Source organism: Wyeomyia smithii, chromosome 3, assembly GCF_029784165.1.
Source record: "Wyeomyia smithii strain HCP4-BCI-WySm-NY-G18 chromosome 3, ASM2978416v1, whole genome shotgun sequence".
In the NCBI taxonomy this organism is placed as follows: Eukaryota; Metazoa; Arthropoda; class Insecta; order Diptera; family Culicidae; genus Wyeomyia; species Wyeomyia smithii.
The window spans coordinates 140794853-140810439 of NC_073696.1; the positions used below are offsets into that span (position 1 = coordinate 140794853).

Genomic DNA, 15587 nt, shown 5'->3' on the forward strand with positions numbered 1-15587 from the left:
CCCGGCGAAGAGTGTTTTTATGCCTTGCCAGAAGTATCTAGGAAGAGGAGAATGCTCAACTCTCCTAATCTTTCACGCAAAGGTCGTAGGATAACCCCTAGCGGAATGACCAATAAATCAACATACAAAGGAAGCGGTGAAGAAAAGCCGAAGCAAGTACCTCCCGGTTTTAATTTCAAATCAAACCAGGAGTATCCAACGCTTCCCGGGGCACCAAAAACCCCTCGTGCACCCATTTTTCGATCAGAGGATAAAAAAGAAACAGGGTTCATAAATTTCTCTGATATTGTGGACTGGATATTCAAAACATTCAACATCTGTTATGTTATCCCCTTAAAAACATTCTTCTTGCCATTCTCCCTGCAATGAAAACCTTCTTAAGAGGTTATATACCTTTTTGGTCGAGAGAAATGAGGGAAGTTTGAATCTATTTTTAAGTGCATAGCACCATTTTCATTGCATCAAAGGGGTATTTTTCTGAAAGTACAGTTTATCAACAACAACAAAAATACGTTTGATTTTGAGATATACCAATTATTACTGGAGTAATGGCCGTTTCCTCGAAACGCTATTTTTTGCAGAGGCTTGCAGTGATCCTCAGCGGATCAACCGAAATCAAAAAATTCATATTATTTCATTAGTTTAGAAGTGTGCCGGGTGCTTGAACGATCGCTTTTATGAGTATTTTGTTTTCAGTGCAGACGGGAACGTTTTTCCCAAAAAATGTACGTTTTGAGCGCTAAAATTTGCATTAAAATTTTTTTTTGCGGCAAAATGTAACTGTATGTTTCAAAAAGTTTTTTGTTGTATTTCAATGACGTACATCACTCGCTAAAATGTCGCTAAAATGTCAGCCCTGCCTTCGCTGATGACTTGAAACTGTTTAATGAAATCAAAAACGTCGAAGACGCCACTCATCTTCAACAACAGCTCAACTTATTTGCACGCTGGTGTAAGTTGAATTGCATTATACTAAATCCCGACAAATGCTCTGTGATAACGTTTACCAGAAAGCACCGCCCACTACATTTCGATTACACATTGAATGGGTCTCCAATACAGAGAGTCGAACACGTCAAGGATCTTGGAGTCCTCCTTGATTCCAAACTCACCTTCAAGCAACATATATCGTTCATTGTTGCTAAAGCCTCTAGGCAACTGGGTGTGATTTGTCGCTTGACGCGGGACTTTAGAAATATACAATGTTTAACGACACTCTACTGCTCGCTTGTTCGGTCCTCGCTAGAATTTTGCTCTACTGTCTGGATTCCTCACTACAACAACACAATTCATCGCATCGAAAGCATCCAGCGCCGGTTCGTACGTTACGCACTTAGAACGCTCCCCTGGCGACAGTCCATGCGCAATACCCGATATTAGGACCGCTGCCAGCTTCTCCAGCTCGATACTCTCCAGCTTCATCGAGAAACAGCACGCGCCATGGTAGTGTCGGACGTTTTGACATCCCGGATCGATTGCCCAGCCATTCTCTGCTTGACCAACCTAAACGCGCCATCTAGAAACCTGCGGAGGTCATCTGCGCTGCCACTACCTTTCCGCCGCACTAACTACAGTGCTAACGGTGTCATCACTGGTATTCAGCGAGCTTTCAACCGAGTTTCATCTGCCTTTGATTTTCATCTATCGCATCGAGTTTTACGCTCAAAATTAATTTCTCTGTTTCGTAGTGTTTTCAATATTGACCATTAGGACTAACTATTTATGTCTGTTGGTAGTTACTGATAAATAAATAAATAAATATATCACGGTTTTCTCAGCATCGGCTCGATTGTTCTTAAAGCGTTTGAAAGAGCTTAGAGTCTAGTTGGTTCATGGAAAATATCATTTTGATCCAAAGGTAGATTTATCCATTCTGAACATTTGAGATATACCAATTATTACTGGAGTAATGGCCGTTTCCTCGAAACGCTATTTTTTGCAGAGGCTTGCAGTGATCCTCAGCGGATCAACCGAAATCAAAAAATTCATATTATTTCATTAGTTTAGAAGTGTGCCGGGTGCTTGAACGATCGCTTTTATGAGTATTTTGTTTTCAGTGCAAACGGGAACGTTTTTCCCAAAAAATGTACGTTTTGAGCGCTAAAATTTGCAATAAAAATTTTTTTGCGGCAAAATGTAACTGTATGTTTCAAAAAGCGATCGTTCAAGGACCGGCGAATTTAATAACGAAAATTTAAAAAAAAAAGATGAAGGAAATCGGTTCAGTAGTTTTCCCGCAATCAGGATCACGGCAAAGTCATTTTTCGGAAAACACTATTCCGAGATAATCGCGTGTAAAGTTTCTAGTTTAGCTTATGCGGCCGTGGCGAGGCGCGCTGCAAATCGCTCTAACTTTCTTCCTATTGCTCAAACTTTATGAAAATTTGTGAAAATGTTCTCAAGATGCTGTATTTGAAGATAATACAATAAAAAATTTTTAGGTTTTTTGAAAACTAAAAAGGTATATAACCCCTTAAAGCAACTAGCAGCAACTTGGCCCCTCATTTCAGCTATCATATCTTTCGATGACTAATACATCGAAAGAGATTAGGAATTTTATCACTGTATTACAGTGGAATTGCAGAAGTATCATCCCCAAATTCGATCTATTTTCACATTTGACAAGCACATGCAATTGTGATGCGTTTGCGCTCTGTGAGACTTTTCCTAATTTAAATGACCAACCCAATTTCCACGATTTTAACATAATTTGCGAGACCGAAACTCACACGGTGGAGGGGTACTTTAAGGGATCAAAAAGTGCTATTCCTTTTTCAGAATCGACCTCCCCTCGCTCTCGAATATTGAAGTCGTTGCCATTCAAACGAATGTGAATGGAAAAGACATTTGCCTTGCTTCGATATATATTTCTCCATCTGTGCGGATTGAACAGAGGCAACTTTATGACATAGCAGAATTGCTTCCCGCACCTTTTTTGATTTTGGGAGATTTCAACTCTCACTGTTTGCAATGGGGGTCGCTATACGACGGCAACCGATATTCTGTGATTTGTAACTTGATCGACGACTTCAACATGACGCTTTTAAATACTGGGGAAGCGACACGCGTACCTAATCCTCCAGCCCGTGAAAGCATGCTTGACCTATCCCTCTGCTCGACCTCACTAGCGTTAGATTGCCGGTGGAAAGTAATCAATGATCCCCACGGTAGTGATCATCAACCAATCGTTATCTCAATTGCTAATGGTTCCATACCCTCAGATCCGATCAATATTTCATACGACCTCACAGGTAATATTGATTGGAAGCGTTATGGGACTATCATAGCGGATACCATCGAGTCCGAACAGGAACTTCCTCCGGAGGAAGAATACGCGTTCCTTTCTGGCTTGATCATCGACGCCGCGACTCAAGCTCATACGAAACCGATACCCGGGGTAACGATTAGACAGCGTCCTCCAATCAAGTGGTGGGACAAAGAGAGCTCTGAACTATACGCGCAAAGGTCCTCGGTGTATTTGGCCTTCCGAAAACACGATACTCTTTATCTGCTCTGAAAGTAGGATGTACTGGATAGGCAGATGACGAGTTTAATTATAGCGAAAAAACGCGGTTACTGGAGTCGGTTTGTAAACGCGTTGTTGAGGGAAACAGCGATGAGCACTCTTTGGGACACGGCCAGACGCATGCGGAATCGTAACGTTTCTAATGAAAGCGAGGAGTATTCAGGCCGCTGGATATTCGACTTTGCCAAAAATGTCTGTCCGGACTCTGTACCGGAACAGAAAACTTTTCGCGACGCGTTTCTACTACCCACGGGAGAGCCTCCATTCCCGATGTTGGAATTTTCAATGGCCCTCCTTTCGTGCAACAATAAAGCTCCAGGGTTGGATAGAATCAAATACAACCTGTTGAAGAATCTACCCGTTTCTGCCAAAAGATGCTTGTTGGACTTGTTCTGAGGTCGTATGAATACACGCACACCGGATGAATTGTAGATTGAAGAAACTTTTAAGTCCTCTGCCAGGCTGACCGCCAACACGAGCGATGGGGCGAGATTTTTGCCGTAGGTTAACGAACAGCTCTACTTACGGCTGTTTATTAACCTACGGCAAGAATCTCGCCCGATCGCTCGCGTTGTTATTCAGCCTAGCAGAGGCCTAACATGTGCAACATATGCGACTGTGTGTGATTTTTTTTTTTTTGACTTGGGACGGAAAGGGAGCATTTTTCGACAGAAAAAATTTTGCATGTGGTTGAAACGACCATTATTAGATAGTCGTACTCCCGTAACACGTGACAAATATATGACAGTATGTGTTGTTACTTGACTGGGGAGGAATTTTATTACCTTTTAAGTAATGGATATGTCACCCAAAAGGCAATTTTGCGCTATTACTTCTAAAGTAATAAGGAAAAGTTTTGCGTGTACGAAAAAAAAACCAGAGCAAGCAAGTGTTTTTTATATAGGAATTGCTTCGATTCAGGTTTGGTTATCCGTCATGTTTTACCTACACAATTGTGTGGGCTCGGTCGGAAAGGGTTATAGGCCGATTGCTATGCTATCTTGCCTCCGGAGAATAATGAAGAAAATAATCCTCTTACGGTTAGACAAATGGGTCGAAACAAATGGCTTACTTTCAGATACTCAATTTGGCTTCCGCCGGGGCAAAGGAACGAACGATTGCCTAGCGTTGCTTTTTACTGAAATTCAACTCGCCTTTGCTCGAAAAGAGCAAATGGCTTCTGCATTCTTGGTCATTAAGGCAGGGCCGGCGTCTCACTATTTTCTCGAGTGGGTAGTAAGGGTGGTTCATTGTGGACGAAAACATGTGTGTAGGAAAGTTTTTGAGTTCTTCCTTCGTTTTATTTAACAATATTCGCTACGAAATTGTTGGAGTTGATCTTACGCTTCAGTTCTGCCCAGAAATTCTCAAGAGGGCGCAGCTATAGAACGTTCCATCTCCTTTAACGATTGCTTCGAGTAGTGGGTCGATAGCAGATCCAGCCAGTACACTGCGTTTCCGCCCTTATGATATTTCTTGATGAACGACGCAACTTCCGGCCGGCACTTCTTACTATAAATTTCCATGTTCACAGCCAGTCCGGAGCGAACGAAGAGCAGTTGTGACATCCCCTTCTTGCTGATTGTCAGCCACAGCAGCACCTTCTTAGGGAACGTGGTGTGTCAAATGATCTTCACCTCGGAGCTCATTTCCATCGTAAAATACGAAGTGCCAGTCGTTGCCATTCATGTTTGTCAGGTAGTTTTCACAGTTTGAACGGTGGCACTAACCTCACAACCAAGCGCACGCAGCGATGTAGTCATTTTTCCCTCGGCCTTCCTCTCAGCATCTTTTGGAGCTTCTTATCGCTCAGGGTCGTCGGCTGTTCGGATCCCGGCTTTCTTTCGATGCTTTGATTGTTGTCCAATAGTGCTAATATTTTGTAGATGCCGAAACGGGCGTATCCGGCCTAATCGGACTTCTGGTAAGGCTTCATTTACAGTAGTGAAGGTCTCGCTTTTTGACCAATGAAAAAAAGACACAATCGAAATTTTCTTTGATAGCAAATCGCTGAGAAATGCATGAAATCTCTAGCTTTCTAAACTCTCGCTCAGCTAAATTTCGAACATAGAAAACATTACATTTTTCTTGGTTTTATCCGATAATTTAGTGTGGGTAAGTACCCACAGGGATATTTTCCGAGTGGACCCATACTACCCACATCAACCGCCGGCCCTGCATTAAGGGAGCTTTTGACTGTGTCTCTGTAGAAGTTTTAACCGAGAAACTTCATTTGCAGGGACTTTCACCAAATTTGAATAATTTTTTGCTCAATTTGTTGTCAGACAAGCATATGTATTTCTCACATTGTGATTCGACATTCCCGAATTAGTTACATGGGTCTTCCCCAGGGCTCATGTTTAAGCCTCTCTTATATAATTTTTACGTCAATGACATCGATGAATGTTCTGCAAATTCATGCACGCTACGGCACCTTGCAGACGATAGCGTTGTATCCATTACTGGAAGCGAAGCTAAAGATCTGCAAGGACCATTGCAAGTTACCTTAGTCAATTTGTCTGAATGGGCTCTTAAGCTGGGTATCGAATTCTCTCCGGAGATAACTGAGCTGGTCGTTTTTTCTAGGAAGCATGACCCAGCTCAGCTGCAGCTCCTACTAAAGGGTAAAACGATCACTCAGGCTTGTCATATTAGGTATCTGACACAAAAATGCCAACAGAGGATTAATTTTCTTCGTACGATTACCGGAACCTGGTGAGGTGCCCACCCAGGAGACCTTCTAAAGTTATACCAAACAACGATATTGTCAGTTCTTGAGTACGGCTGTTTCTGCTTTCGCTCCGTCGCAAACACGCACATTAGAAAATTAGAGAGAATACAATATCGTTGTTTGCGTATTGCCTTGGGCTGCATGCAGTCGACCCATACGATGAGTCTTGAAGTGTTAGCGGGTATTCTTCCGTTGAAACATCGTTTTTGGAATCTCTTACCGGTTGCTAATTCGATGCACAGTTATTAACCCATTAGTAATTGAAAATTTCGAGAGGTTGGTCGACCTTCAATCTCAGTCCAGATTTATGACTTTATATTTTGACTATATGGCTCAAGATATTAATCCTTCTTCATACGATTCCTCCAATGTCGCATTTTAAGTACTTCTAATAATGCTACATTCTTCGACACCACCATGAAAGAAGACATTATTGGTATCCCGGATCAATTGCGACCGCAATAGATCCCTAAGATTTTTTCCAATAAGTTTAAACATGTTAGTTGTGATTAAATGTTTTACACTGACGGATCTAATTCAGATGAGTCCACTGACTTCGGTGTTTTTCACGAAAATTTTACCGCCTCCTACAAACTCGATGCTCCTGCTTCCGTGTACGTCGCGGAACTTGCTGCTATCCAGTACTCCCATGGGATCACCGAAACCCTACCCACTGACCACTACTTCATCTTCACAGACAGTCTCAGTACCATTGAGGTTTTGCGATCGATGAAGTCGGTAAAGCACTCCCCGTATTTCCTGGGGAAAATACGGCGGTTTTTAAGTGCTTTAACAGATAGAAATTATCAGGTTACCTTAGCGTGGGTGCCTTCATATTGTTCCATTCCGGGCAATGAAAAGGTTGACTCTTCAGCTAAGGTGGGTGCGATTGATGGCGCTATTTATGATAGACCAATTGCTTATGATGAATTTTTCAGTATTTTGCGTCAGAGGACGCTCAAAATTTGGCAATTATCATGGCATACAGATGAACTGGGACGGTGGCTACATTCAATTTCTCCTAAGGTATCGACGAAAGCATGGTTCAAGGGGTTGGATGTAGGTCGAGACTTCATTCGCGTGATGTCCAGACTTATGTCCAATCACTACACGTTAAACACGCACCTCTTTCGTATAGGGCTTATAGACAGTAATCACTGAGGTTGTGGCGATGGCTACCAAGACATCGAGCATGTTGTTTGGTCGTGTGCCGAATTCTCTGGTGCTAGGTCCAAGCTGATAGATTCGCTTCGGGCCCGAGGAAAACAACCGAAAGTTCCCGTTAGAGACATTCTGGGTAGCGGTGATCTCCAGTACATGACACAGCTATACTGTTTTTTGAAAAATTCCGACATTAAAATTTAAAATTATTTTGTCTACTTGTCAGAATACCACTATGCTGGAGACACGAAAACGGAACCAACATCTATGTTTACGCAAACACTTCAGACTAAAATTGCGCCACATCACTATTACTGCTCTACCAGTTGAAAAACAAAGTGTTAAAATAGTTTTAAGTCAAAATTGTACTCCCCTCCTCTCACCTTTAATCCCCACTAGCTCGTAGTCGGCCGCGAGAAATAAAAAAGTGCCTCCCTCTTCTTCCTGCTTACTTAGACATAATAAGCATTGTATTTGGCTCAGTAAAACATAAGACACGGCACGATACGTGTCAAAAAAAAACTATTTAAACTAACATTTTCGGACCTAAATAACGTCAAATATTATATTTACTTTCTAATTTTGCTATTTTAGACGCACAATAACTTGAAACCTGATGCCTTCACTGCCCCTGTTCACATAACTGACGTAACAACCAACACCATCATTGCGATAAGAACGCGTTTTTGTTATTTTATTCCAAATAATTATATTAAAATACAATTTCAACAAAACAGTCTGTCAATTCTATGAAGATTGATGTTTGAATAGAGGCCGCATGGGTTTTACGAGTCTGCCTGTGATAATTGATCCAGAAAAACCACTTCGCCAGTTTATGCGAATAAACATGCATTTTTCTCGCAGATTGTTCGCATAGCCTGGCGTAAAAACTCGACTACTTCCTACTCTGCCACGTAGTTGATTCAGTTTTATTAATCGTGTATCGGTCATACGTCAGTTATTGTCCACCGGCAATTTCAATGAGATAGACACACACAAACACACATACGAACTAACACACATACGAACACACCCGCATAAACACACAAACACATGCATAAAGACTCACATTTACACCAAGGTGGGTAATCGCAACATGGAAAAATGAAAACTTGACAGCACAGAGTCAGGTCAAAGTTTTTTTTTTTTTTGGTTCAATTTGGGCCCCCAGACAATGCTAAATCTGCCGGATATGAATTGCTCGTGCCTGGTGCATTACATATCAAATTTGTCCGAAAATTAGTATAAGAAAACCTCCTTTTTCACATGTTTCTGCCTAAAGAGCTATCGATCAATCCACTTCCGGTAGGTTCAGGATTGTTTCGGGCCCCTGTAGAACCATAAAAACGTTCTGGCAAATCGAATAATTTTACCCACCGTGGTATACACACACGTTTTAATTGTTTCATTTAATGCAAATATCCACTACTAAAAATGTTACATGTTTCTATTCGCCCTGCAATGGGGTGAATAGAAACACTCAACGACCGACAGCGTTTATTTTATTCTGATGAAAAACTCGATTTTTATTGTGAAAAAAAAATAATTGCATCATCTTTATGGAAGTGAGATGCAAAAAAACGTTTAAAAGTATTTAAATAGCAGAAATGATCGGTTTATTATTTCTTGTACGTCATCCTAATGTACGGATATCTCCTAACAGAGTTGGTACCGGAAGGATCAAGAGTTCAGGGCTAGGTTTTTCTACCATTTCAGGATTTTTTTGTACCTCGTCCTGACAAGGTGTCCTGTAACATTTTATACTGGTAGAACCGGAATCTTGGATCGTTTCTGTCGGTTTGTGAATGTCTTTGTCAATTCATGCAGCAAATGAACCATACTTTTGTCAAGTTTTTGGCTAATAGCTTGGTTAAGGTTCTGATGGTAACTGAGGAAATTGATTCCATATTTCGTGGTAGCTTAACGAAGGGACAGTTTTTCGTGGTCGCTAAATGAAGGGACAGTTTTTCTATGTTGCGCTGCTCTGCTTGCGCTCAGAAGTTTTGTTTCTATTCACCCCGCTGTTTCGATTCACTGCGTTTTACAGCATTTTCATGTCGTTTGGCATGAATTTACTCATATCTCAATGAAATACATATCATGCACAAAAAAATACGATCAAAGCTTCAAAAGTTATAATCAATATTACATGATTTCAGCAATTCAAGTGGATTACGATTTACACTTCACCAACCCTCTACAATCATCAGCTGCACAAGTGGTACCATTCTATACTGGATCTCCCGATAGTTTTACTTTTGCACTATGGGTACAATTCGGGCAAAAGGATGATACAGGAATATTTGCCTCCCTTTACGCCGTCAAGTGAGTATATTTTTAATATTTATTTTAGTTGAGTAAAAATCATAATTAAAATTAAAATTGTATTATTATTTTTTGTAATTATCATTTTATTTATAATTTTAATTACAATCATTGTTGCAACTATACTTATTACAGGCAAACTTCGAGATAAGGTACATTTCGTTTTTAAAAATGTAGGTATTTCATATTGAATTGAACCTTTCATCGAATCGTGAAACAAATTTAGAAATTTTGTTTCAAGTACTTCAATTTGATCTATTTTTTCTACGTATAGTTTATTTTGGAAAAAGTGCTCCAAGGGACCGAATGGCGTATATCACTCTACTCATTTCGGCGAGCTGAGCATTTTCTGTATGTGTGTGTGTGCGTGTGCGTGTGTGTGTGTGTGTTTTCATTATCACTCACTTTTCTCAGAGAAGGCTGGACCGAAATTAATTGCAAACGAAAGGTCTTGTTGTCTCATATTGTAATCGGATTTTTTTTAGAGGTTATGTATCAAAATGTAAAAATCACGAAACTTCATTATCTCAGAAACTACACAACCGATTTGAACAATATTGATATCAGATGAACGAGCTAGTTAAGGGTCACTGATGAATTATGATTGAACACGTGGTTTCAAAGTTTGGCTGTCCTATACGTTCCCATTTCATTTGATTATTATCGAACTTAAGCAACCGTTATTTATTAAATTGTTGAAACAACTAAAGTCTATTATCTCAAAGATTACACGATTTATTTCAACATAACTAGTGTCATACGAACGAGTCATCACTCAAACTTACAAATAACAAATTTCATAACAATTTGATATATAGTTTAAAAGTTATGGAAAGAAAAAAAATCAAAGACTATTTAAAACTATACCTGCTTTGATCAATATATATGTAGCCTCAACATAATTTTAATTGTGATATCGTACTATTTGAACGTTCCCGGTATCGCTAGTAATTAAATTGTTCGAAATTAAGAGTCATTTCTTTTATTTCGCTATTTCTTAAGCACTAACATTACGTCAAATATCATATTTTATACTTCAATTACAAGATCAATATTTTAGAACCCAAAGAGTGAATATACCTTTCTTGGATTGAAGCATTTATGTAAATCTTTTTTTACAAATAATAGATTAGAATGAGAAAGGCTGGGTCTGACCGCTAGGTGAATTAATTTAGGTTTTTATGAACAATTTTAAGAAGTTCGTTTTTTTTTTGGTTTTTCAATGAGAATTTCAGCCTCCTGAGCCAGTTGGTCAAGTAGGGTAAACAGGTATAATACGACCCCCCCGCCCCCCTGATAATGCACTGCTATTATTTTGTTTTGTAATAACTGTTACACAAAAACGCCATAATTTTATTACAAAATTATATTAAATCGCAAGCTTTCCATTCCATCAGGGCAAAACGCCACAGATGCAGTATAATATACCCCATGCAGTGGCATCATATACCTGCTCAGCACGCGAAATGAAACAGCGGAGCTTTAATGTAGCAGAAAGCATTAAATATTTAAGAAAATTATACATTTTTTATCGTTTCTTCACTAGATACAGGTGCTTTTAGATTCATTTGAGATATATGAGTGCAAATACCATGTAATAAACTTATAACACTAGTGAAAAAACGTTACGGAAACGCTGCAAGAAATTAGATCTGAAGCAGCTCTAATCAAAATTTATTTTTGTTTATTTTTTGCTGCTAGCTGACAATAATCAAACTTGCACAGAAGGTTGGTCCCATGACCCGCTACGGATTCCCAATAGTCTCATATCTTATTTTTTGTTAGTTACCGAGCAAATGCACTGGGGTGTTACGCCCCCGGGGGGCGTTTTATACATGCTTACCCCTAGATGATCTGAAAACCCCAAAAGAACTATGCTTAAGCTTGAATCCTATTGAATAGTTTCTAATTTCCGATTCGAAGCAAATTTGATGATTCCGGGTAAAAATAAATTCCACTCAAAACGGAGTTCGAGCCTATAAACACTTTAAAACAGGGCTGTCCAACGTACGGCCCGCGGGCCGCATCCGGCCGTCTGCTTCATTTCTCGTGGCACGCGTTAAGTTTTGAATCACGTTTTACATCTGGCCCATGTATTCATGTATTCGGATAGGAATTTGTTGTAATAATAACACCTTTACATAATTTTAAATTACACGAGTAATGCCATCCTCCTTTTAGTGTATTGAAAGTCGAAACTATCAATCCGTTATGACATTTCAAAAATGAAGAACGATTGAATAATGCAGGCAGTAAAAAATAATCGTAGTTCATCAGTATCAGACGAGAATTTAGACTCATGTTATTTTAAACCTGACAACAATAAATATAAATCCTGTTTTACCAAAGGGAAAATTTCAAAAAGTCATTGTTTGTTTTCTTTATTTGTTATAGTTGTCGCTTGTAAGTTTACTTTTATTATGGTAAGCTTCAACTGATATCACCCTTGGTTATTAAATTTAAAACGGACTGCTTCTATATCAAAATCAAAGCTAACCAGCATCATAGTCAGCTGAAATTTGAAAGTTTTCTAAAGTTTGGCCCAACTGCTGTTGTGAATCGTGAAATTTGGCCCGCGCGTCATAAAGGTTGGACAGGCCTGCTTTAAAACATAACAAACCCAACTAATAATTGAGTTCGAAAGTCTAACCAAGTGCTTCGGATGTATAAGACTCATGATTATCTGCTCACGGATAGAGATCTTTATCAATTATCTTTTCGTTCTTCAGGATTTCAAAATCTGCATTTTGTCGGTTGAATTTTTGATTGGTTATCTGAACTCAAATTTTTGATTACATGTCGATGCTATTCATTAAATATTTGAAACAATATTACTCATTAAGTCCGAATGTATATTCATGTCGTTGGTCAGATTTGTTACGAAAATTTGCTGTTCTATACGGAAACAAGGCCATTTTGACGTGGCTTACCGAATACCGTGGCCTTAAATCTGGAACCTGTTTCGAAGTTTGCAAAGGAAAATTTCGTCTCGAGAAAAGGACCATTTCTATTAGTTCCCCCGCTCCTATACATGGTAAACGACAATTCGAAAATCTGCGTTAAAAACTGCGTTAATTCGAAAATCTGCGTAAAAACCGCTTTAACTCAAAAATCCGTGTAAAAAAGCCGCGTTAGGTAAAAAATCTGCGTAAAGTAAACCACCAAGAAGAAAAATATGAGCAGTATTTAAATTTGTTCTCTTTGACGGTCATTCCGAATCTTTCGGTGGGCGGAGGTTTTTTTACCAAGTCTTACACAATAAATACTTAGACGGTCTCCCAGCTGGTCCCAAGGTACGATGCATCATCTCGGTTCTGGAATGACTATTTTTGGCTGTTTTCCAGCAACCGGAAGTTGCCAGTTCAGATTTCAAATTGACATCTGGGAACGATTTTTGGTTTATGTTCATCATCTCGATCACAGAAATGGACATATTGGGTTGTATTTGATCATTTCCAGAAACCGTAAGTCGCCATATTAGATTTCAAAATGACGTCTGTATTTGATTTTCGGTCTCTGGACACAGTTTTGGTTCCAGAAATACCCATATTCGATGGTATTCGGCCATTAGGGCTGTTTTTTGAAAACCGGAAGTCACCTCCTTGAATTTCAAAATGGCGTCTGAATTTGTTCTCCGGTTTCCGGACATTATCTCGATTCTGAAATCAATATTTTTGGCATTTTTACCGCAGCCGGAATATGCCACATTGGAATAAAAAAGATTACGGCAAAATTCATATTAGAATGAATTTGAGCATTCTAGGCAGTTTCATGAAAAGCGGAAGTCGCCATTGTGAATTTCAAAATGGCATATAAAGAGGATTTCTGAACTTTGTGCATCATTTTCGTTCTGAAAATACCTATACTTGATGGTATTTGACCATTTTTTCCTATTTACTGAAATCCGGAGATTACACCATCTTGAATTTCGAAACGGTGTTTGGGGTTGATTTCCGACTTCTAGTCATCACTCCGATTTTGGGAATCATATTATGTCGTATTTGGCCATTTCAGGTTTTTTCCAGGCGGTTTCAAAATTGATATAGGTTGACAACACTCATCAACTTTCTTTCCCTCCTCTTAGTGTCGTGAAAGCCTCGAGTCATACTCGAAAACACCTGTATATAAACTTTAGGATAAATTTATCAATATTTAACATATAATAATAAGTTTGATATACCCCCCTAGACTACTCCAAAAAAATACAGAAAAATCAATGTCGTAGAAACATACTTATGAACCCACGTAGGTATACAATTTGGCACGGTAATCAAGCTTGATATTGAAGAATTTACAAATAACTAATTTTCCCCCCCCCCTCTTGCCACACTAATGAAATACACAAAATGAAAAATCGCTGAAATACATCACCCACTACCGCTTCCATATACCGAATTTGATGATGATCGGTTCAGCGGTTTTAAAGTTGTAAAAGAGTGACATGGCTCATCTCCCTCCTCATATTTACTACGCCAATGAGATGTAGAAAAGTCTCAAATGACACACTAACGTTACAAAAACACGCCTAAAACTTAAAATCTCCTGCAAAAACATTTGTATATAAATTAGGACGGTTAGATAAAGGTGAGCAAATTTTCACGTTCATGAAAAACAACTTCCCCCCTTTGCCAACGCTAATAAGATGAAGCAAAACTAATATTTAAGGATTACTTCCCGTACTCGAAAACCCCTAAGTACAATTTTTTCGCGGTAATCGGTTCGGTAGTTTATGAGTCTATAGGGAACAGACAGACAGACAGACAGACAGACTGACAGAAAGACATACAGACAGACAGACAGATAGACATTCGCATTCATAGATTTTTTTTCCTCATATATCATTTATTTGACACGGCACAAATACAATTTAATGTTTAACGGCGCCAATTATATCTGGTGACTTAAAAACTAAAAGCAAATTTTGTATCCTCGTTGCCGACTACGAGCTGAAATTAAGTCTAACTTAAAACTAGCATGAATTTTTCAATCAGTGTTTTGTTGTTGAATGGTCGTCTGGTGCTCTTCGAATGGCCGATGTCATGAGCTGGGGTAGGGGCTTGTATCCTCGGGTCCTGGAGGTATTGTGCGGGGTCTAGTTGCTGGTTATGGTTCGTTGTTGTTGTTCGCTAGTGTTCAAGTGGCCATATGGTATGTGCCGCTGAGCCAAGATATCACTGAAGGCCTCGGGTGGCGAATTCGAGTGGGGTGCAGTTGCTGGTTCCAAAATCTGTGCTTAAGGTTCAAACGTGTTCTTGTCGTTTTGTTGGGTGTAGACGGAGGGGAACGGGACTAGACTGGGGCATGGATGGACTTTAGGAAAACGTATATAAGGGTCATGTAGGGTATGTCACGGCTCGCCAAGACATCACGAACAGGTACAGCTGGCCGTCTACCTCCGGCCTCAAGGGAAGCTACTAATTTAGACCTGGCGTCACGGTGGACAGGGCATGACCAAACAACGTGCTCTATGTCGTGATAACCTTCACCACAGGCACAGATACCACTTTCCCCGAGCCCAATACGACGGAGATGCGCATCAAATCTATAGTGATTGGACATAAGCCGAGACATCACGCAAATGAAATCTCGACCTACATCCAACCCCTTGAACCACGGACTCGTCGATACCTTGGGTATAATGGAATGTAACCACCTTCCCAGTTCCCCTCTGGTCCAAAAATTTTGCCAACTGATGATCGTATTCTGGCGTACAAATACAAAAAAATTCATTGAAAGCAATTGGTCTTTCATAAATTTCACCGTTTGTTGCGCCCACCTTAGCCAAAGAGTCCGCTTTCTCATTGCCCGGTATCGAGCAGTGAGAAGGGACCCACACTAAGGTAA

General features: G+C 39.7%; 1 protein-coding gene across 1 annotated transcript in view; it reads left to right on the plus strand.

Moving 5' to 3' along the window:
* Positions 1-9747, plus strand: part of LOC129728618 (sushi, von Willebrand factor type A, EGF and pentraxin domain-containing protein 1) — a 254461-nt gene extending 244714 nt beyond the window's left edge. Inside the window, exon 12 of the mRNA XM_055687067.1 lies at positions 9578-9747. Within this exon, the coding sequence (XP_055543042.1) occupies positions 9578-9747 (170 nt within the window). The remainder of the gene's footprint in view (positions 1-9577) is intronic.
* Positions 9748-15587: the final 5840 nt, after the last annotated feature.